The 24,249-nt window shown below is 46.7% G+C and overlaps 1 protein-coding gene across 1 annotated transcript; it reads right to left on the bottom strand.

Annotated features, from left to right (window-relative positions):
* Positions 1-2,056: 2,056 nt before the first annotated feature.
* On the bottom strand, positions 2,057-22,491 carry LOC112810288 (eukaryotic translation initiation factor 3 subunit C). The gene is made up of 21 exons (XM_025853802.2): positions 22,401-22,491; positions 22,131-22,270; positions 20,594-20,659; positions 20,304-20,493; positions 19,787-19,912; positions 19,533-19,587; positions 19,292-19,401; positions 18,772-18,899; positions 11,813-11,972; positions 11,321-11,424; positions 10,725-10,866; positions 10,385-10,510; positions 10,168-10,261; positions 9,185-9,375; positions 8,761-8,985; positions 4,530-4,893; positions 2,923-3,082; positions 2,762-2,827; positions 2,585-2,672; positions 2,329-2,491; positions 2,057-2,230 (listed from the first exon to the last, which is right to left on the bottom strand). Exons 2-21 carry the CDS (start codon positions 22,229-22,231, stop codon positions 2,148-2,150), a joined length of 2,742 nt encoding a protein of 913 aa, XP_025709587.1. The 5' UTR covers positions 22,232-22,270; positions 22,401-22,491; the 3' UTR covers positions 2,057-2,147.
* Positions 22,492-24,249: the final 1,758 nt, after the last annotated feature.

Genomic DNA, 24,249 nt, shown 5'->3' with positions numbered 1-24,249 from the left:
GCAATGTAATGAATGGCTCTGCCGTCTGCTAAAGAACGCTAACAGGCCACATCTAGTATTAAGTCAGCATAGCCCAGAGATCTTTAGCCTTTCCATCACTTCTCCCGCCTGGTTCTACCTCTCTGTGACCCACCATTCACATGTTCAGAGTTCAGTCCTTAGCCCTCTTCTCTATGCTGCTCCTTCCAGAAGCGTAATTAGCACTAATGGTTAAAAGCCAGGCTCACAGAATCAGACTACCTTGTTGTGCATCTATTTCCCTCACTTCCCAGTTATGTGATCTCCAGCAAATCACTTCACCTGTTTTGGCCCTCAGTTTCCCCATCTATAAAAGGGAAATAATAGAAATTTTCTAAGAGAATTCAATGAAGTGAGGCATGTAAAACACCAGCACACAAGTGGCTGATCATGTTGGCTCTCACAAGTATTACCCATTATACTTCGGACAAGCATTGATAAACCACTCACTTCGAAATCTCCCGTTCTTTTTCCATGATAGACTAATAATTGTCTCCCAGTGTCCACTCGCCCCTTTCTTTTAGTAACAGAACTCCCCAGGTTTGAATGAACACACAACCATCCAGCTACAGGTATTTCAGTTTTCCCCACAGGACAGGAAGAATATGAGACTTAAGTTCTAGCCAATGGGATCAGAGCAGTTTCCAGGGCCCCCACTTGTACTTCCCCCTCCAATGGGCTTCACAAGGATGTGGGGCTGGTGCACCAGCTTTCAGCATGTAGATGAGAACCACCACCCAGGGGACGATGGAGCGGTAAGACAGTGGGACCCCTGGGTTCCTAGATGATCTTGTGGAACACAGCTGGTTTAACCCCAAGCCTGGACCGCTCCCTTACCTCTGTACCTGTCACATGAGAAGTGAAGTACTTTGCATCGCGCTTTTGGAATCCCCTTGGTATAGCAGCTTAACCTATATGCGATCCAAACTCTTAATCTCCAGCTGCCTCGCTTATGTCCCAAATGTGTCTCAACTCAACATTTTAAAACCTAACCACACTCCTGGTCCACCTTACATACCCCACTGTATGTTCCTGAACATAAAGACTACCCCAAGTGTTTCTTGTTAATAGCCTTATTATAGTTCTTTATTCCCAGTCAGGAGAACCTTTTGTTCTTGACTCCTACTACCTCCACATTCAACCGGCTGCAGACATCCCAGCTTGTTCCGTACATCTCTCCTTGACCCCTCCCTCAGCTCAGATCCTAACCACCCTGGCTCTAGATGCTTTTTACTTTCTGGTCGGCTCTCTGGCCTCCAATCCCATAGTCTACAATGCTGCTCCATTACTCTTCTCAAAACTGGATCCATTTGTGTATTTTGTTTTCAAAAGTCCAAAGCATTTAGTCTCCATGAGGGGGCCCCTTCCTACCTCCTGCCCGTACTCCACATACACTTTATAGCAAGTGCATTATTCTGTCACTCCTCCAATCCTTTGCACTTGGCTCTTTCTCCTTTGTCTACATCCATGCTTCTCAAATGTGGCAGAGGATCATTTACAAAAATTCTCCAGTTTCCTGTGGATCAATACTTTTGGAAACACAATACAAGTAAGAAATACGATCACATGTTTAGATATCACAGGGGTGGTGTGTTTCTCAGTGCTGACTCTTAATTATGGTGCTTGTCTTTATCAGGTCCAGGTTAACTGCAGATCACACTGGTCCAAGGACCATACTTCCCACAGGTCGACACTAACTCTCCTTTTCCCCTGCCTGGAGAACCACCACCCAACCCCCCTCAAGGTCCAACCATTGCTCCTGCTGCCTACATTACGCTTTCCTGATAGTTATGCTCCAGAGTCACATCCTATTCAACACATCCACTGCCTTCCAAACCCCTGGTAGAACTTATCACATGTTATTACAATTTTCTGTCCGATGTCAAAGAGCAGCAGGCTCTCTGAAGTCAGGGATACGTACAAGCCATCTCTGCATCCTGAGCCTTGTGCCTATCATGTGGCAGAAGCTCAGAAATACAATTAGCAAACAAATGTGTCCAACCCACCTCTGCGGCAACACGCAGACAAGCAGGCACTGTAACAACACTAAACAGAACTTTAATGACTCGGGGTGTGGCCTACGACTGAGAGGCTGAAGGGTCTGGGTCGGAGGCACAGACGCGAGGCCATCAGTAGGCTGTCTGAGACTGCTGCTGGCGGTAGCCGCCCCGGCGCATGTAGCCCTCGTTCTTGCGGTAGCCGTCCTTCTGGTCTGCGGGGCGGGGAGAGAGGGGAGGAGGACAGGAATGATGGTGCAGAGGCGGGAAGGGGGCCAGGACCCTGGGAGAAGAGAGAGACAGAACCACTGACCTCGGAAGTAGCCACCGTAGGTGCCCTGCTTGTGGTCGAACACCCGCTCATTATTTTCCACCAGGCTGCCCAGCTTCTCCGCCAGCTGCAGGGCCAGGTTCTGCTGGGCGGTGGGCTCGGTGCGGTGCATCACCACTGTCTGTGTCGGCTGGTCCAGGGAGGCCTGGCAGAAGTGAGGCAGAGGACGAACATGACACAGATCTCCACTCCAAGCTCCCCGTGACTCCACCTGCCCATCTTCTACCCTGGCCCTTACCATCAACTCCTCGTTAATGATCATCTTGCTGATGATGGAGTGCACAGTGGGCAGGTCCAGTTCAAACATGTCAGACAGAGTCTCCATGCTGGGGAGAAAGAAGGCAGAGAGCAGGGTGCAATTAGGAGCCTGGACCACGAAGCCAGGGCCCCTCTGCCATCCCAGGGCCCATCCTACCTGATGGAGTCATAGACGCTGCTGTAGGTGAAGAGGTAGGTCCGCAGTGACTCTTCCTGAATCTTCCTGTGGGGAGAAGGGAGAAAAGGGGAGCGATCTTCAGGGAAGGAGACCAACCAGTCTTTTGTTCCCCGCCCACCATGGCTCTCCTCTCTGCTCACCTAACCAGCATGGTTCGGACTTTGTCGGCCTCGGGGAAAAGGTCCCACACTTTGCCATTCATCTTTTCATTGATGATAAAACTGTGGCAGGTCTTCCAGTCGCCCATCTTCATAGCCTTGGAGGCAGCAACCACGTGTTCCCTCATGGACTCAGGGGGACCTGAAAGGGTGGAAATGAGGCAGGGCCCAGGAGAAGCCTGGGACCATGGCTCCCGCCTCAGGCACCCCTCAAGGAAGAACATGGGACAGGAAAGCAAACAACCAGACTGGGACTCTCCCAGCTCTCCATTAAACAGCTACATGATCCTATAAATCACTTAATATCAAACTACATTTACATAGACTAAATCAGTCTGTGGCATGCTTCAGGGGATTGGTGAGCCCCTTGAAAATGGTGACAAATTGTTATGTCTATCCTCATATACGTTTCCCTAGGAAAAGGTACACTGCTGTCATCAGATTCTTAGGAGCTTTCCTGACCTAAGCAAATTTTTTCTTCCTTCTTTTTTTTAAGTAGGCTCCACACCCAGCATGGAGCCCAACACGGGGGCTGAACTCAGGACCCTGAGATCAAGACCTGAGCTAAGATCAAGAGTTGGGACACAACCAACTGAGCCACCCGGGTGCCCTGACCTAAAAAAATTTCTAACATCTCAATTGGAACTGTATCTACCAAACATCATTCCTTCTTATACCACCTTCATGATTTAACCATACTGTATTATCACTGCTTCAGCGTATTTTTCTTTAAAGACAATCCAGGAAAAGAAAACATGGCAAACAAGAGTAACCGGAATTCAGAGTAGACAACAAAAGTGCAAAACCGCTATGACTGGAATGGATGGCAGGTGTAAAGAAACATGACACAGCGGACCCTAGCATAGGGAGCAAGCTCAAAGGTGTAACAGATCAGCCCAGAGAGAAATGTATGAATGAGGCTAAGTGTAAGGAAGAGAACACAACCCTTCTGATCAGCTTCTACTTTGTCACTTTTAAAAAAGGCAAAGTTAGGGGCGCCTGGGTGGCTCAACCGGTTAAGCGGCTGACTTTGGCTCAGGTCATGATCTCAGGGTCCTGAGATCGAGTCCTGAATCAAGCTCCCTGCTCAGCGGGGAGCCGGCTTCTCCTTCTGCCTGTTGCCGCTCCCCCTGCTTGTGTACTCTCTCCCTCTGACAAGTAAATAAATAAAATCTTTAAAAAATAAAAAAATAAAAGAGGCAAAGTTAGAGATTCAAAGACTATTTCTCTACAAAACCAACAGTAGCACAGACCTGAACTAGAAACTGCCTTTTGGTCCTAGGCAGTCATAGAGAGGCAAGGGCTGCAGTGAGCCAGAGAGCCCTAAGCGATGCTGGAGATACAGACTTTTTCAATTTTGCAATTAAAATAAAATAAAGCTTCTGGGCACCTGGGTGGCTCAGTCAGTTAAGCATCTGCCTTCGGCTCAGGTCACGATCCCAGGGTCCTGGGACTGAGCCCCGCATCAGGCTCCCTGCTCAGTGGGGAGTCTGCTTCTCCCTCTCCCTCAAATAAGTAAATAAAATCTTTAAAAAAGGCATCAAGGGACGAATGAGCAAGTCTGCTGCCCTGCAGAGCCCCACACTCACCCAGCAGGGGCTGTCGCTCGCCCACCCGCAGCTGGTGATGGAACTGCTTGCTGATCATGCGTCGGCGGGCATCACTCTCATGGGCAGCCATGTAAGGGATCTCCAGGAGCATGGCAGACACCAGATAAACACACTCCAGCAGCTCCAGGTTGATATGCAGGTGGAAGGGCACCTGCCGGCGCCGCTCCACCTTCTCCTGCTCCTGGTTGCGCTCCTGCAGGCTGCGCAGCAGCAGACCCTGGCCCAGAAGCTCCTTGGCCCGGCCGCTGGACTGAATGTCCAGCAGGGCATTGTGTGCATCTTTGGTCAGGCCTTGGCGGAATGCACAGATGCCCAGCTGCACCATGGTGCGGTTGTACAGGATCTGGGAACGAAGGGCAACGCACTCAGAAGTGACAACCACAAGGCAAGCTGTTCATGCAGTCAACAATCTATGCTGAGCACCACTGAGGTGCTGAGCACTAGGCTATGGGCTGGGACAGAGAACAAAACAGACAAATCCCCATCCTTCCACGGAGCTTACATTCTAGGGATAAGGGGATGGAGAACAAAATAACTACAATATGCAGATGGGTACTCATGCCAAGGAGAAAAATTTAACACAGGAGGGAGTTAAGAAGGAAGCCATGTGGAGATAGGAATTCCCAATTTTATACAGGATAACTACGGAAGGCCTCATTTTGAAGGGAATGTTTGAATAAAAACCTGACAGAAAAAAAGACCAAGTCATGCAGGTATCTGGAAGAGTATTCTAGGAAAAAGGAAAAGTCAATGCAAAAAGGCCCCTGTGGAAGAACTGTGCCAGGTGTACTCAAGGAACCAGGAGAGCTATATGGCTGGAACTATAAAGATGAGAGCATAAACTGAACAGGCAAGCACATGGCCCACAGGCCACATTAATGTTTTTAAAATGGGAAACCATGGGAAGCTTTTGAGAAAATAAGTGATATAATCTGACTTAACAGGGTTAACCCTGGCTGCTGCACTAGGAACAGCCTGAAGGAAAAGAAAGGCAGAAGCAGAGACCAGGAAGAGATGGTGGCTCTGACCAAAGGGCAACAGAAGTGATAAGTGGTCAGGTGTGGACTCTGAATACAAGTGGCAGGGGAATCAGGTGAGGGATGTGAAAGAAAAACAAGAATCGAGTCTGACTCCGAGATTTCTGGCCTAGGCAACTGAAAATATGGACTTGCCACTAAATTAAGATAGGGGAAGATTTTAAGTAGTATAGATTCTGGGCGGGGGGGTGCAGATAGAGTCTTTATCGATGACAATAAAAGTATATAGATCAGACCACTCCTGAACACAGATGCAAAGAGCCTGAAAAAGTATTAGCACACACAATCCAGCCATATATAAAAGAGATAACAGATCATGATCAAATAGGCCATATCTCTGCAATGAAAAGCTGATACAAAAATCTAAAATCACGGTTACTCATCATATGAACACAATAAAGAAGTAACTGCATCGTTATCAGTAGATGCAGAAAAAGCTCTTGACAAAATTCAACCATCTATATAGGACAAAAATTCTCAACTAGGATCAGAAGAGAACTTCGTCAATCTGAGAAAGTGCATCTACAAAAATACTACAGCTGATGTTACACTCAGTGGTAAAATGTTGACCGCTTCCCTAAGACTGGGGCCAAGGTGAGGTGTTTGCTCTCACTACTTCTATGCAGCACTAAGTACTGGAGATCTAAGTTATTGCAATATGGCAAGAAAGAGAGAAGAAAGGAGGGGCGCCTGGGTGGCTCAATTGGTTAAGCATCTGCCTTGGCTCAGGTCATGATCCCGGGGTCGTGGGATCGAGCCCCACATTGGGCTCCCTGCTGAGCAGGGAGTCTGTTTCTCCCTCTCTCTCTGGCCCTCTCTCCCGCTCATCCTCTCCCCCTACCTCTAATAAATAAAGAAAATCTTTTAAAGTAAAAAAAAAAAAAAAAAGAAAAAGGAAAGTCATAAAGACTGGTATAGTAATAAAACTATCTAAATGCGTATGGCATGATTATTTCAGCAAAAAAGCTAGACAAACAAGTGAATAGACTATTAAACCAAGTAAGTAAATTTAGCAAAATAGATGCATTTAAGGCCAAAATACAAAAATGAACTGTATTTTTATATACCAGTAATTAGTTAACAATTGGAAAATGAGATAAAAAAATTACATTTACAATAGCATTGAAACTCATAATATTCAGGAATAATTTCTTTTTTTTTAGAGAGGGAGAGAGAGAAAGCATGGGGTGGGGGGGTGGAGGGGGAGCCGGGGTAGTGGGAGAGGGAGACAGAATTTTAAGCAGGCTTCATGCCCAGCATGGAACCCAGTGCAGGGTTTGATCTCTCGACCCGGAGGATCATGACCTGAGCCGAAATCAAGAGTCAGAAGCTTAACCAACTGAGCCACCCAGGTGCCACTTCAGGAGTAATTTCTTAAGAGATGTGCAATACTTCTACGATGAAAATCAAAAAACGCTGCAGAGAGAAATTACACAAAGAGATAAGGTATAAGATTGAAAGGTTCAGTGTTGTTATTAAGATGTCAATTTTCTCAAAACTGATTTATAGAGTCTACAGAATTCCAGGAGGCATTTTTGTAGAAATTGACAATAGAATTCTAAAATTTATGTGGAAATGCAAAGATTACAGAATATCCAAAGCGTTCTTAAAAAAGACCAAAATGGAAGCACTCTTACTACCTGATTTTAAAACTTATTTACAGGCAGAGATGAATGAATAAAACAGAACAAAAATACACTTACAATTATGAGGCCATATGGGCTTTTTCATGTGGTTTTCCACAAAGGCACCAAAACAGTATGATGGGGAAAGAATGTCTTTGACCCTGACTTCATACCATATATCCAAACCATAGATCTAGGGCGCCTGGGTGGCTCAATTGTTAAGCGTCTGCCTTCGGTGCACGTCATGACCCTGGGGTCCTGGGATCAAGTCCCCTATCGGGCTCCCTGCTCAGCGGGGAGTCTGCTTCTCCCCCTCCCACTCCCCCTGCTTGTGTTCCTGCTCTCGCTGTCTCTCTCACTGTCAAATAAATAAATAAAATCTTTAAAAGAAAAAAAAAAGAAAACCATAGATCTAAATGTGAAAGCTAAAACCTTTAAGAACTTTCAAAAAAAAAAAAGTATCTTTGTTAATTGTGAAGGTTTCTTTAGACAGGACCCCAAAAATAATAAGCATAAAAGAAAAAACTGTTAGACTACACCACAAGACATGGTACTAAAAATGAATAGGCAGAACACACAAAGGAAGAAAGTATCTGGAAAACATTCATTTGACAAAGGCCTGGTATCCAGCGAAAACTGGTCAATTTCAGGGGTTACCAGGGAACTAGGAACCAACACCATAACGAGATACCATTAAACAACAATCAATGTGGCTTAAATTAAAAAGATAAACAACGCCATATATCAACAAGGAGTATAATATGCACACATTCCGGTAAGAGCGTGAAGTGGCGTAACCGGTTTCTTATGAAACTGGACACACACCTACACTTTGATACAGCAATTCTACTCTTAACTATTTACCCAAGAGAAAATGTACAGCCACATAAAGGCTTATAAATGTTCCTGACAGCTTCTTTATGATAGCCCCACACTGGAAACAGACCAGGAGTCTATCAAGAGGAACAAAGATCAAGAACTTGAGATAAATTCACGCACTGGAATAAGGACAAATGGGAATGCTATTTAAAAACCGCCATCACACGGGTTCACCTCAGGTTTGCAGGTTCACAATGTGCACTGTTCTACACGTCAGGATTGCTTCATTGTTTTAAACACGTTTACAGGACCTGCACTTAGATACGGCTGCAACGCTCCTGTATGTCAGTGTCCCCCATGGCACTGCCGCATGCAGAGTCAGCGGTCCCACTGTCCCGTCCCAACACACCACACTGCATCTGGGTCCCGTCTTTCCTTAGTTTAATGACTTACGGTTCTTCTCCCTTTTTAAACTAAAAGATCGCCTAATGCTCTCAACTAGACACACAGTAGGGATCGTAAGCGTTAGCTGAACCCCAATCTCCATCCCAGAGGCCTCTAGTGCTGTCCGAACAGGCCACAACATGGGAATGGGCAGGAGGATCAGAGAATGGCAGCATCTGGGAAGGAGCAGGTGTCCGCTCATCTCTCCACCAGCCAGATAGCTGCTAACCCGGTCGAGCCATCCCGCCCCAAGGACGGGGCCAGAGCGCTGCCTTCCCACCCTACCTGTACGGGCGGGTCCGCGTGCTGAATGTTGTCCTGCAGGTGGCTCATGAGCATGAGGTCTCGGGCCTGGTACCAGCGGGAGTGCAGGGCATGGTGGTAGATGTGGCAGAGGATGGCACACGTGCGGATGCGGTCTGTGCGGTCCTTGGCGTAGATGTACTTGCACAGCCTCTCCATCAGCACGGCCGAGTCCTCGCCCTCGTTCTCTGCCTGGTCTTGCTCGGACTGTGGGGCGCGGGGCAGGACGTCGTTAGGAGAGGATCCGGCAGAGATAGCTCAGGCTCCCCCCGCAGCCAAAGGTGAAACTCTGTCCAGCCTCGGTTCTGGCCCTCCCTGCCCCGCCTCCGAGACTCCCCAGGGAACAGATTGGCCCTTACGTCCGGACAGACACCTCCCCCTCCCCCGTGGCTGTGGAGACTCTCACCTTTGAGGAGCCCTCAGGGGGGGTGAGCTGCCGCTGGTGGGCCTTGTAATCAAACTTGTAGTAGGTGTGGAGGATGCGCCTCAAGTAGACGCGACAGACCTCCTCAGTGGTGCCCTTCTCCTCCAGGTAGCGCTGCACACGCTCAATGATGGCGCACACCTGCGCCTCGTCCTTCAGGTGCTCCACGTACTCTGGCAGGGAGAGGCCCCTCCGCTCAGCCGGGCACCTGGCTTTCCCCGTTATCTGCCCCCCATCATCCAGCTACCACTGTGGGTTTTTTTTTTTGCACCATCAGCAGTCTCCTCACTGTGCCCTGAAAACACCATCCCCTCCCCGCACACGCACACTTCCGTTCCTCTGGGTGTGCTCTTCTGCTACTTCCTCCCGATTAACTCCTCCTCCTCATTCGGATCTTACCTTAAACGGCCCCTACCTTACGCCTTAAGACGCTTTCTTCAACCATTATCTACGGCGGCCACCCTATCTCTCACTAACACGGGTCCCTGTCCCAATCTACAATTGCCTCGTTTTATTTACTCACTGAAATGCCTTTCTCCAGCACTGAAATGAAGCTCCGTGAGCGTGAAAGGCCTCTGCCTGCCTCGTTCATCACTACACCCGACTCAGTGAGCACATGTGGGCATTCATCTTTCACTGGGTAAATGTCTTGCACTTTCCCCAACCCAAATGCCTCTGATCCAAGCCAAACAAGAAAGTGGACTGATGCCAGACCCCAATGATTCTCAAAGTATAGTCCCTAGATAGCAGCATCACCTGGAAGAAACGCAAAATTTGGAGGACACCCCCCACCCCGACCTATTGAATCTGAAGCTATGGGAGTGGGGCCTAGCATCTTCCCAGGCCCTCTGTGTGAATTCTGGGGTAAGGGAAGGGCTGGCTCCCCAGACACTTTGTTAGTAAAACCCTTAGTTTTATTCCCTGCACCTTCCCTCTCACTGATGCCCATGCTTGCCCAAGCCTACCTTGAGAGTGAGGATCAGTATTTTGCATTATTTTGGTAAATTCTTCATCCATTCGTTCCACCAGGGTTAGGATACAGCCACGGACACGAAGTGGCTGGACAAGAAGGCAAAGGAAGAGCAAACAAATGAGCCCAGATCTCAGTGCCAGACTTTGACCCTAATGTCTCCACTGAGCCTTCGCAAGCAGACAACACACACCTCCAATTTCTCTCTTTACCTGGTCAACATTGTGCAGGTTCTCACTCTCCTCCAGAATGTTCTCTCCAACAAAGATGTTGGGGTTTGCAAACAGGATGTCCATCAGCTCATTGATGCAGTCCAGGCACTTCTGCCACATCTCAGGCTGTCAAGAGAACAGAGGGCAGTGAGAGGCGTGAAGGTGGAAGAAGCACAGGCCTCCTAAGAGCCCCTTCACCAGAAATCCATGGGGCCTTCAACTACCAAGACTGCTCCCACAGTCCTCGAGTTTTAAGACACTAAGCACCAAACCACAAACCCCGCCCCTGCTGACCAAACCACTAGTTCAGCTCTAGGATGCTCCTCTTCATTGCCCTCACCTTCATGTACGTGGCCAGGTTCGGGTTGTAGTCATAAAGAGAAGCGATGATATTGAACTTGATCTTGACTATAACACCCTCCCCCAGGTTGTTTTCAGACGCAATCTGAACCAGCAGCTGCAGCAATTCAATCTGGGCTGCCCTGGAGGGGAGCAGAAGGGGGTGAGGTATCAGAGACAAATCAAAAAACCTCATCCTGTCACAGTGTGCCCTCTTCAGGCAAGCAAGGCAGCGTCATTCCCATTACCCACCTATCCTCACCACCTATGTACTTGCTTCTCCTTTATAAATTCCAAACAGAAGCAGCAACAATGCTAACAATCTGCCGTCCTCTTCAGTTACCAAATAATTAAAGAAAATGAGTATTCCCATTTTGCAGATGGGAAAATAATCCCCAAAGTTTAAGTGACTGGTTTAAGATCAAAGAGAGTAAAGAGCAGAAAATGGACTAGTATGTTCCAAGTACACCAGTCCTTCAACTATAGCCACACACAGATCTTCCCAAACAGTACTATTTCCCCACCAACCTCCACCCGTGTTTTAGAGAAAGAGAGCATTCACCCCATGATCTCACAGTCTGGGCCCAACAATCTTACCGATCCGTTCCCTTCTTGCCTCGTGCTTGCAGGATCTCATTCAGTTTCTTGATGACAACAGCGTGGGTGATCTCAGTTCCCTTGGCAAACATTTTTGGCTTCTCCTGGGCAACACATGTCGTATCATGTGCAAGCTGATATAAACCCATTCTTACCCTAACTTTTCTCCCAAACCAATGGGGCAGGGGGGCACCTGTATGCTCTCCCAAATGGTTTCTCAATTCATTTTAATACTAAAGCCTAGGGTACCTGGGTGGCTTGGTCATTTAAGTGTGTGGCTCTTGGTTTTGGCTCAGGTCATGATCTCATGGGTCATGGAATCGAGCCTCGCATTGGGCTCCCGGCTCAGCAAGGAGTCTGCTTCAAGACTCTCTCCCTGTGCCCTTTTCCCCACTCAAGCATGTGCACATGCTCTCTCAAATAAATAAATAAACCTTAAAAGAAAAACACAAAACGAAAAACCAAAAACACACAAAACACTAAAGCCCTCACCTTAACGAGGGGCACTCCACCCCGGACCCTCTCCCATTCCCCGCCTTCATTGTCTTCCTCCTCCTCATCCAGGCGCTTAGATTTCCTGTCGTGCTTCTTCTTGGCTTTGTCCTCCCGTTTCTTCTCAGCCGCCTTCTTGTCCTCCTCTGTGGTGGGGGCCCTGCCAGGAGACAGGGGAGACATGAAAGACCAGTCCCCACTCCACCTCTAAGGCTTCTTCTTCCCACGAACTTCTCTTTTTCTCCCTCAAGCCCTGGGTTCAAGTTATATTCTATGAGAGTGAACTAAAGTTAACCATAAGCATAACCAAAGCAGTGACTATCAAGCATGTGAATCTGCCAGACTACTAACCAAGGCCTGTCACCATATCACACCCACTAAGAAAACCTTATGAAGGGAACAGCGGGGCCTGGTCTGATAAGGTAGAGGAACCAACCCAGCCACCGCGGACACAGAAACAGCCTGCCATGTTGCCCCATAGCTAACCTCCCAGGTTTTCCAGAGAAAACTATATCCGTAAGAGACACAGTTGTTCTCACAGCTGCTCTTTAATACTAGTTGCTCTATCTAATCTTTTCACCAGCCACCAACTATCAGTTTGAAATTAGCGTAAAAAAACTTGCTGTTCCCAGACTGACGGCTCCACGCTTATGAGAATTCAACTAAATTCTGAATTTAAAAAACAATTGTTTGGGGGCTCCTGGGTGGCTCAGTCATAAAGCGTCTGCCTTCGGCTCAGGTCATGGTCCTGGGGTCCTGGGATCGAGCCCCGCATCGGGCTCCCTGTTCGGCGGGAGGCCTGCTTCTCCCTCTCCCACTCCCCCTGCTTGTGTTCCCTCTCTCGCTGTGTCTCTGTCAAATAAATAAATAAAATCTTAAAAAAAAAAAAATGTTCGGGGCCCCTGGGTGGCTCAGTCGGTTAAGCATCTGCCTTCGGCTAAGGTCATGATCCCAGGGTCCTGGGATTGAGTCCTGCATCGGGGTCCCTGCTCAGTGGGGAGCCTGCTTCTCCCTCTCCCTGCTGCTCCCCCTGCTTGTACTCTCTCTCTGTCAAATAAATAAATAAATAAAAATCTTTAAAAATAAAAAAAAAACAATTGTTCAAGACAACAAAATTCCCCTCCAAAAGCAAAAAGATCACTGGCAATCCCAAAGCGGTCTCAGGCCACTTGGTGTCTGAAACCATCTCCAAACTTAATACTATATAATGAAATATAAACTCAACAAGAGACAAATTATCTCAAACTTTACATAGATACTGATGAACAAATCTTTCCAGACTCAACAGATACTCAAATTATAATTCTCATCAACTGCCATTTAAATATCTACAAATGAATTTCATTTTAACTGCTTAAAAGGTCTGAATGTTTTAGTAATAATTTATAAATTTGCCAGCCGGATCACTTTTCTGCTTGCCAAAGGATGTATGCCAGAACTCGACAGCTTGCGGGTTTTCTCCCTGTACTACAGCAACATTCTCTTTAATGATCAAAAGCTCACTTTATAGGTAAAATCCTTTGCAAACATGCAAAGTATGTTTAACTAAACTGAAACCTCTTGGTCATATCCCTAAAGCTCTGAAAAGATCAAAAAACCTAATGCTATTTTAAAATCAATTCTGCTTAAATTTCAAAAGAACTTAATCTTTCCAGGCCTAAAATTTTACTCCTAGCCCTAAGGATACTGGGATTCATACTTCAAAAACACAATGAACTCTCAACCTATGAAATTCTTTTTTTTTTTTAAAGATTTCATTTTTTTTTTTTTAAAGATTTTATTTGACAGAGAGAGATGCAGCAAGAGAAGGAACACAAGCAGGGGGAGCGGGAGAGGGAGAAGCAGGCTTCCTGCGGAGCAGGGAGACCAATGCAGGGCTCAATCCCAGGACCCTGGGATCATGACCTGAGCCGAAGGCAGATACTTAACAACTGAGCCACCCAGGTGTCCCTAAAGATTTTATTTTTAAGTAATCTCTACACCCAACATGTAGGGGCTCGACCTCACAACCCCGAGATCAAGAGTTCCATGCTCCACCGATTGAGCCAGCCAGGTGCCACTCTCACCCTATGAAATTCTAACTGGAAGACTAAAATTTGGCTTGACCTCACCCCTATGAGAGATTATATTTTGGTGTATTCACATCTTGTTAGAAATTAGAAAACTAACGTTTATGCTCTCAGTTATACATCGAATTGATGCAAGCCACTTTCCCAACAGGGCATCACCAAATATACTTCTATTTAAATACATAGGCAAGAGACAAAAGATATTAAGAGACACCCACAGAAGTTAGCCCTAAAACCTGAAAAGGATCATTCCACACCCTCTTAACAACAACTACTAATCTAGAGCCCCGAGACACTCTTGCTTAGGATCCTAACAGTTTGGGCATCCAGTCCCACCAGATTCATCCTGAGGTTCTCTTTCTCTCTCTCTCTCACTCTCTCTCTCTCTCTCTCTCTCTCTCTCTCTCTCTCTCTCTCACACACACACACACACACACACACACACACACACACACACACACAGGCCTTCAGAAGCCAGTAACTCTTAGAAGTAGGCAGCATCTCTGTGAAATTCCACAGGCCAATCATGCTACCAGACGTAGCGAACTTCCTCCAATACACCTTCTAATCAAGGTTCATAATCGAGACAACTTACGTTTTATTATGTGTCTTCCTTCTCTTTTACTCGAGTTAATCTTTTTTGCCTTTTTCCTCCACTGCCGACCTTATCAACAGTTAAATATTATTGAAGTTTCAAAAAAAATCTTTGATTGCTCTCTGTATCAACAGTTAAATATTAATTAAGTTTTAAAAAAATCGTGATTGTTCATCGTTGAAGAGCATCGAGAGGACTTAACTGCCGGCTGACCCTTTAGCGGGCCATGGGCAACAGGAAACCCCTTACCCTCTCTCCATCCTTGCGATATACGTTCTGCCCATCATTCCCATTCTGGGGGCTGTTTCAAGAATGCAGCCTTGTGAGTAACGTGTTAAGACCATCTGGACTATATATGTGACACTACCCTGTTAAGGCCTCTATATAAACTTTTATGATTCTTGTGGGTGGGTGCAAAGATGTACCAGCCTTGCCCCCTTCCAAGACAAGTCTCGCCTGTCAGTTCCCTTGCTTATGAAACCTGCCACCTGCCCACCTGGAGAGACATCTGCCTCTTTCTTTGGTCTCTCCCTGCTATGTACAGGGGCCAGCTTCAGATTTCTCCCTCAGAACACCCAAGGTGGTGAACCAACACTCACACTTGATTAAGAGTCTAACGTGGTAATTTATCAGAAGGGATCCAAGACACTATATTTCATCAGTTTGTACTTAAGAATTCCTACCCCAACTACAAATTTGGAAACATTAACGTGTGATCTGTAATTTACCTCTAATGTCCATATAGCAAGTTAAATCAACATTTTAGCCCCAAACTCACATTAATAACTTCCTTAGCTAAAAATTAACCCTAAATAAAAACTATAATAAAGGGCGCCTGGGTGGCTCAGTTGGTTAAGTGACTGCTTTCGGCTCAGGTCATGATCCTGGAGTCCCTGGATCGAGTCCCGCATCAGGCTCCCTGCTTGGCAGGGAGTCTGCTTCTCCGTCTGACCCTCCCCCATCTCATGTGCTCTCTCTCTCTCTCTCTCTCAAATAAATAAAAAAAAAATCGTAAAAAAAACACCAAACTATAATAAAGTCAGCCAAAACTATAATAAAGATGTTCAACGAATAACATCTTACTGCACTTGGATACTTTGGAAAAATATATCAATTAAGAAAAAAGCTACTTGAGGGGCTCCTGGGTGGCTCGGTCAGTTAAGTGACTGCCTTTGGCTCAGAGTCATGATCCTGGAATCCTGCGATCGAGCCCCACATCAGGCGCCCCACATCAGGCTCCCCGCTCAGCGGGGAGTCTGCTTCTCCCTCTCCCTTTGCTCCTCCCCTAGGCTTGGGTGTTAAAGAAAAAAGCCACTTGAAAAAAGAGAAAAAAATCCACGTGATTTAAAAGTTCACTAAACTGATTCTTTAAAGCATTCCCATAGATGGGCTTATCCTGATTAAAAAATTAAATAGAACATAGACTCTGATGTTTCTTATATTTGTGATTGGCCTCATATTTTCTGCCCAAACCTACTACCTAATGTCCAGGTGCCTTTATGTTGCTAGACAGCCTTACTGCACACCAAAAAGAGATGGAAGCTCTTGAGATTAAACCCATTCCTTTATGTGCTTGTTTTAACCAAAAAATAAAAGCTGAGAAAATCTGACGAAGAAAAGGGTATAGACTGATTTAATATGGAGACGCTGAAAAAGGATCCTGGCAGACATTATGGAAACAGACGATCATGCTTCTAGAAAACCCATTAACAACTAACACCAACTCTGGTTGGCTTAGATAGCTAATGAGAAAAAAACATGCAATCAAAATTCACTGTTCCCATACCATCTGTGGTTTCTCTCTCCTTGTTCTTTTTCCTCTTATATAAATCTTGCTTTCATCTTGGTTGGAAATCAACCTTAAAAACTGGTCTTGTGACACAAGTAAAATATAGTGTCTCTGAATTATTCGTTGACATAAAGTCAAACTCAAGTCAAAGACCTTTGAGGATCCCGTGGTTAACTCAACTTCTGTCAACTGGAATTTTAATTCAACCTAATTTTAGATTTTTTTTTTAAGATTTTATTCATTTATTTGACAGCGAGAGACACAGCGAGAGAGGGAACACAAGCAGGGGGAGTGGGAGAGGGAGAAGCAGGCTTCCTACCAAGGAGGGAGCCCGAGGCGGGGCTCGATTCCAGGACCCTGGGATCATGACCTGAGCCGAAGGCAGACACCTAATGACTGAGCCACCCAGGCGCCCCTTGAATTTTTTTTTTTGATTAAGTATACAAAATAAAATTTCATAGGCTAAAAGTATAAATCAAGGGTAATCTCTAAAAGGATAGCATGTAACTCCCAAACCAGTAGAGGGAAACAAATTGAGTAAGAGGGAAAAAAAGAATACAATCTAGAAATGGCTTAAGCACAAAAAAAGTGAGAAAGAAAATAATTAAAATAGGATTAATCTTAATTACTGAGTGAAAAAAGCCAAATCCCTCCCAATCAAGTAACCTACTGTGTTGATTCCACCTACATGAAATTCTGGAAAAGGGAAACTTATCTAGAGATAGAAAGCAAATCAGTGGTTGCCCAGGGAAAGGGAGGGGACTGGTTGCCAGAAAGACCATGGCATGATTATAGAAGTTTGGAACTTTCAGCCTCCATCACAACCACTAGGAGGGGAATAAGGGCTGGAGATTGAGCTAATCGTCAATGAGCAATGACTCAGTCTTACCTATGTAATAGGTAAGGACCTACATAAACATCCCTAAATGACAAAGTTTGGAAAGCTTCCTGGTTGGTAAACACATTGAGGTGCTAGGAGTGTGGTGCACCCAGAAAGGGAATGGAAGCTCTGTGCCTGTTCTCCCATACCCCGTCCTGTGCATCTCTTCCATTTGGCTGTTGCTGAGTTGTACCCTTTAAAGCCCTTTTAAATAAATGGATAATTGCAAGTGAAGTGCTTTCCCAAGTTCTATGGGTTGTTCTAGCAAATTACTGAAACTGAGGAGAGGGCTGTGGAAACTCTGAATTTATAGCTGGTTGGTCAGCAGTACAGGGGCCAAACCTGGGACTTGCCACTGGCTTCTGAGGTGGGGGCAGTCTTGTAGGACTGAGTCCTTAACCTGTGGGGTCTGCGATAACTCTGGGTTGTTTCAGAACTGAACTGCCAGTTGAGCACCATGTTCGTGTCCAGAGAGTTGGAGAACTGGTAGGCGTGAGGAAGAAAAAAAAAAAAAAAAAAAAACCCACACATATGGCGTCAGAAGCGTTATAAATAGGAGCACCTGGGTGGCTCAGTCATTAAGTGTCTGCCTTCGGCTCAGGTCATGATCCCAGGGTCCTGGGATTGAGCCCCGCATCGGGCTCCCTGCTCAGCGGGAAGCCTGCTTCTCCCTCTCCCACTCCCCCTGCTTGTGTTCCCTCTCTCGCTGTGTATCTCTGTCAAATAAACAAATAAAATCTTAAAAAAAAAGCATTATAAATAAACATACATCAGATACACATGCTTCCTGGGCTTGACCAGTCAAGTGGAGCACAGAATGAAAAAGGCTTTTCAACAAAACACCTGTGTTTAGTCCTCTCTAGTGCCAGGGAACTCACTACCTCCTGAAGAACACAACCCCAATTTCTGAAAGGAGAGCAACCCCACAACAGCAAGAGTTCCCATACAGCAGCACTGTTATCAGTGGGCTTGATACTGGAGCCCCGTGGGGCACACAGGGGCAAGCATCACCTTGACTTCAGAGGAAGACTCGGAAGCCTACGATGAGGGTTAAGTAACTTAGCAAAGCCGACAGCTACTAAAGGGCTAAGGGTTGGAACCGGAGTCCAAATCAGACTCCTCCCCGGCTCCCACACCGCCCCAAGAAAGCTCACAAAGGCTGACTGCCGCCTACTTGCTAACACACTACAAAGTTCCCAGGGAGAGTGACGAGGGTAGCCACGCTGCCAGCCGGTCCTGGGCTGAGCTGCTGCCCTATAAATCACTCTCAGCTCTCCTCGGAGCCGGGGGCCAGTAACCCTCATTCTACAGACGGAGAAGGACTGGAGAAGACTGGAGAATGAAAGCAAACTGTCAGACACCACACAGCTAGCTGGTGCCAGGAAGACACTTACACCACACGTGCAGTGAGTCATCTCACAGTTAAATGTTCGACTCTGGGGCCTTCAAATTCCATCCTCGGGACACACTAGCTTTGTGACCACAGTCACCCAACATACTTGCCCTAAATCCCTCCACTGGCCTGGACAACCTAAAAGCACTCCACAGAAGAAGCAACCACCTTCAAGATGACTGCAGGCTTCCTACGCTTCCCACTGTGGCCCGAGGCACCACTACTTTTCTTACTTTTTAAGGAATCGTGAGGCCAGCACCGTCTGCTTCCCTTCTTCCTCCTCTGAGTCGGAATCAGAAGACGTGGAACCCGTGTCCCAGTCTTCATCATCTTCTGAATCTTCCGAATCCTCATCATCATCCTTAGAGAAATAAGAGAATCATCAGGAAAAAGACGGGGAGACTGACTGGTCTCCCCGCTCTCCCTGCTGACCCAGGTTCCAGGGATTTTCAGGAGCAGAACAAGAGTGAATAATCATCAATCAGCATATGAAGAGCTGGACTGGACCACCAAGACCCAGAGAGAAGCGTGGACTTGCTCTAGGGACACATAGCTCCCCAGGAGTAGACCCTGGTCCCAAATCTAGTGGTCCAGGTTCCAGATCACGCCGTGCTCTAACCCAAGACAAAGCCTGTTCTCAAATCAGACTCCACTAAACCCCACCCCTCCTAAGCCTAGGGGTCTTCTCCCCAGGAACCCAAGAATGGTCCATGGCAGGCAAATCGCCCTTCGTAGTCTCGCACTGGCTCTGACCTCCATCTTTTTCAGGAACTTGCGACTCTCTCCAGAAGGAGCTTCTGATTTCTTCTTCAGGAAAGCTGCAGCACTGACTCCATCCTCATCCTCATCCTCATCTGAAGAGCCTGGGGGAGGGGGGAAGGAGAGAGAAGAGAGTCAGAGTGGTGAAGAGCGAGGCAGAGGGGCAACCGAGAAAGCATGCCAAGGGAACCAACTGTGTACTTGTAACCCTTTCGGTGAGGGCCCCCCCCCTCACCTTCTGAATCCTCCTCATTCTTCTCGGCGTCTTCATCTGCAGACTGCTCAGGGTTCTTGACCAGGGGAGAAGCGAGAATAATTAACGATGCCTGCCAACCATCACCCCATCCTCCCCATCCTCCCCCCCCACCCTGGAGACATGTGTCCTGATTCCTTCTCCAGGCACGCCTTCCATTTGCAAATGCTCTTCTGTCACACTCAGGGGGGGTCACTGTCCCCACAGTTCAGAAAGTCTGCCTCTAGCATCCCCACCTGCTTGTAATTTGTAATGTGGGACTCAAAATCTCGGTTATATTTTCGGATCTTCTGGCGCAGGGTGCTCAGGGCCTTGGCATTGTTCTTGTTCATCTTTTTCTTCCCTTCCTTATCTTCCCATAGCTAAAGGATAACAGAGGGAAGAAAGAGAGAACAGGGATGTGAGACTAAGGATTATTTCCTAAACATCAGGCTTCGCCACCCCACATGATGAGTTTTGCTATCTGTACACCATCTGTACTGCTTACCAACTGTGTTTGTTAACTTATTTTTTTGAAGATCCTTTGTATATCACCACCAAAAGAAAAAAAAACACAAATAAGAATATGAAAATAAGTATGATTAAAATTCTTGGCCAAAAAAGGTCCCTCTCTTTGCTTCAGCCATCTTTTTCTCAGGTTCCACGAAGTACTACATGTACAGCAAGAGGAGACAGGATTCCTGGAAGTGGGTTAGGAGCAGGCCCCAGGTCTAAAAGTCCCTCTGGATCCTCCCTCACCCACAGAAATCACACCTCATTAAGATAGTCCTCCAGATCAGCCAGGATGCGGATATAGAACCGGGGGACACCTTCCTTGTCCACAATGCTCTTAGCCTTCCCATATGCTTTTCCCAGGAGCTCAAACTCTTCCAGGCACTTGGTGACATCTCGAATCTTCATGGCATTACGGATGGTCCGAATGAGGTTGGTCAGCTCCTCAAACCTGGGTTGGGAGCCCAAAACCACATTGGACATGCCCACCAACACCAGAAAACCCACCAGTGCTAGAGATGCCCCATCACCTGGGCTCCTCATGGCCTCACCTCTTGTCCTTGGCACTTCGGACAACTCTCTTGGTATCTTCTTCATCCTCACTCAGCAACAACGGCCTGTTTGAAAAAACAGAGACCATTAACTTCCCTTCCTCCAGTCTTTTCAAGTGATCTCTATTTCCCTTCTCAGAGGAGCAGAAAGAATGGAATTACTCAGGCCATCATACTCGATACTTCTTCTCCAAAACCTCATCGACCACAACACAATCAGCTAAGCCTACTTCATGTATGCCCTTTTGTCAAACACTGTTGCACGAAGATGACCATCTCCATCCTCTCAAAAATAAACACAGGTATTTATTTACTGGGTCAGAAAACTAATTACATGAAAACACAAGTAACTAAGTACTGAAAAAAGTGAGGAAAAAAGGGTACTTCAGCTAGAATGAATGGAAAAGGCTTTAAGAAGGTGGTACTTGAATTAGAAAATAGAAAGCAATGTTTCCCAGAGTGGGAGAAGCCAAGGGCAAAGAAAAGGTCCTAATGGCTTTAAACCTCCATTACTAGCACTTTTCTTTAATAAGGAGAGACCAGACCACAGACAACATTCAGATGGTAACATATCTCCATTCTTTTCACTTTATTCATTTTCCAATTATTTTGCATTTTAGAATAAGCGATGTTGGTTTTCCGATTGTGGCAATAATATAAAATCATATTCGGATGGGCATATGTGCATATTTATATGTATTATTAAACAGTGGCACAGGGATACAGAAAAGGTGAAAGTGGCACGTATGAAGGAAGCTCAAGAAACATTCCACTGTTTCAAAAAGTGAAAAGAATTTTAATTTACAGAGATAGGAGAAGGGTATTATTTATTTGTTTTTAAGATTTTACCTATTTATTTGACAGAGAGAGAGCACAGGCACAAGCAGGGGAGGGAGAGGGATTAGCGGATTCCTCGATGAGCAGGGAGCCCGATGTGGAGCTGGATCCCAAAACCCTGGGAATCATGACCTGAGCCGACAGCAGACGCTTAACCAACTAAGCACACCCAGGCGCCCCAGGGGAAGGGTATTTAAGTGAATACCAAAGGGAGGAAAATTAATAGATGATGGTGAGCCAGCCCGGAGTACCAGGTAGCTGAGCTTCAGAGCCACATCCAGCAGCTCTCAAATACCAACTGAGCATTTTGGATTTTTTTGTGAGCAGGATTTTTTGGTGGTAAGAGTAACTAGGACTTTCGGAGTCCGATGCCGAGCGGAAGAGAGGTGGTACAGTGGCTGTGGACATGCAGGCCAATTAGGAAGCTGATTCAACAGACCTGGCCAGTGGGAAATCTCTTCTGACTCTTGTACCCAGCGGGTGGACTCCCACATTCACAGCACCTTGAAGCATGAAGGCTGTCCCTTCGACAATGCTTTGGTCCCTTAAACTCTCGAAATCCTCAGAACCCGCTCTCGCCGCGTCCTTGCGGACCTCGTCGTCGCCCCCACCTCCATTCCCTCCCACATACGCGGCCTTCCCGAGCCTGCAGAACCGCGCACTCCGCGAGTGGTCACCACGGCGCAGGCCCCCCACTCACTGTTTGCCGTAGTTGCCCCCGACGGGTTTGGTGACGAGCTCCTCCCCCGACAGAGACGACTCGGACTCGCTGTCCGAACCGGTGGTGAAAAACCGCGACATGGCGACAGCGCTGAGGGGCTGCGGCGGGCGCAGCCGGACCTGCGGGAGAGCCGGAATCACAGACAGGAAGGGTCCAGGGCCGCCACCTCCCGACCCCCACCTCTCATCGTCCCCGCAAGCACCCCGATCTGCGTCCCCTCCTCAAAGGACAGGCCTAAGAAATACACACCGTCCGAGCTCGCCAGTCACACCGTGTAGCCGGAACGACGGAAACGCGAAAAGAGGGAAGATGGGACCTCTACGTCACTTCCGGGAGACGGTGACGAACTATGCCAGCGACTACAACTCCCAGTGGTCTTCGCGCCACGCAGGGGCGGGGACAGGCCTCACGTAACCTTGGCGGGCCGGGAGGAGCCTGGAGAAAACCGACTCTCCACGTTTTGTTACTCGCAGACACCGAGCCTCACCCACCAGCTGCGGAATCAGAATTTCAGGGCCAGGAGTTTACTTTTTTTTAAAGCACCCACGTAACGCTGATGAGCTGCTAGGTTTTGGAGCTAGGCTTAGGGTAAACTTCGAATCAGACTTTGGATTCAAATCTTGGCTCCGCCACTTTGTGTGAATTTAGGCAAATTTCCTAACCTCTCTGTGCTTCTTTCTCCCCAACTATAAAATGACAAAAATGGCACCTACATCACAGGATGTATGAGAGTTAAATGACTTAGTATATGTGAAGCTTTTAGGGCAGTGCCTTGTACAAAATAAACATATAATAATTAGCTAGTATTCACTCACTGTTCCACAAATACTGATTTACCAACGTTTTATTATGAACCAGCAGTGTCCTAGGCACTGAATACATCAGTGAATAAGACAGAAATGGTCCCTGACTTCACAAGGAACTCATATTCTATTGTAGTGGCATAAATTAACAAGTAAACAGATAATTTCAGATAGTAATAAGCACCGTAAAGATTTTAAAGTAACTGGTTAGATGGGAAGATTATTTTGGATAGGAAGGGCAGACCTCTGAAGAGGTGACATTTGAGTTGAGATCCAAATGACAGAAAGAAGGGAGCCATGCGGATGGTCTTCTAGGGAAAGAGCATTCCCAACTCTTCTTCTAGGAAAGGGAAACAGCAAGTGTAAAGGCCCTGAGGCAGAAATGAACTCGGCCAGGTTCTGGGAATAAAGAGAATGCCGGTGTGCTATCAGTGAAAGTGAGCAGGCATTAATAGTATAGAAGGAGACAATATTAGATCATGCAAGTCCTTATAGGCCTGTGGATTTAGATCCAGGTGGGTTGAAGAAACCATCAGCAGGGGTTTTAGCAGCACAGGGACTGTTTTACATTTTTAAAGGTAGTTCCAGTCATTCAGTATTTGCTGCATGTCTGGGCTTGAGTTTAGCATTGGAGGCACAGTGTTCGCCTGAAAGAAAAGTAGGAATTAGGAGACTGAAGGGAAAGAAGGAGGCCACTTTGGGTAGACAAAACAGAGTGAAAATCCTGGAGACAGGAAAGCTCAGGGCACAGTCAGTGGCTGGTACCTTGGGGTTAGAATGTGGCAGGGCCTCTCCACATGTCTTGGCCTGTCACCTCTTTTCTTTTCCCTTCCCCTTCTCTCTGTCTCCCTTCCTTCCCTCCCTCCTTCCCTCTCTCCCCACAGATCCACTTGATTCTGACACCAACCTCTTCACCTCCCTGAACAGAGATGGAATGCGCAGAAATTGCCAAGGGAGTCTGAGGTAAAGGGAAAAAGAGGCTGAGTGAGATAAAAATCAATGTCCCTGGAGATGAAGAAATGTAAATTCACGCTAAAGGAAAGCTACTGATTTTAGGGTGGCTTCCCGTTACTCCCAAGACCATGATAAGTTGCAAAAAAAAAAATCATATTGCACTCATTTTTTACCAATCCCTTACTAAGTCATTATGAAAAATTTCAATTTAACAGCGAGGTGGCTTTTTTAGTGAACTTTTTAATTGAAGTGTAACATAGGTTCAGACGAGTGACAGGTCACAAGTGTACAGCTTGATGAGTTTCATAAAGCTAGCACACCTGGATAACCAGCACTCACAT

The sequence above is a fragment of the Callorhinus ursinus genome, unplaced genomic scaffold, assembly GCF_003265705.2.
Source record: "Callorhinus ursinus isolate GAN/ISIS: 27379988/994484 unplaced genomic scaffold, GSC_fseal_2.0 scaffold87, whole genome shotgun sequence".
Classification (NCBI taxonomy): Eukaryota; Metazoa; Chordata; class Mammalia; order Carnivora; family Otariidae; genus Callorhinus; species Callorhinus ursinus.
This window is presented reverse-complemented; position numbering and strand designations above follow the sequence as displayed.

What these genes read in the sequence shown, in the direction of transcription:
- LOC112810288 (XM_025853802.2), bottom strand. Translation starts at nt 22,231, where the DNA reads ATGTCGCGGTTTTTCACCACCGGTTCGGACAGCGAGTCCGAGTCGTCT. An exon ending in GCCTCACGATTCCTTAAAAA is followed by an intron (nt 11,973 to 18,771) that starts GTAAGAAAAGTA and finishes GTCTCCTGGCAG; the next exon opens with GGCCCCCACCACAGAGGAGG. An exon ending in ACCTGCACAATGTTGACCAG is followed by an intron (nt 10,262 to 10,384) that starts GTAAAGAGAGAA and finishes CTTCTTGTCCAG; the next exon opens with CCACTTCGTGTCCGTGGCTG.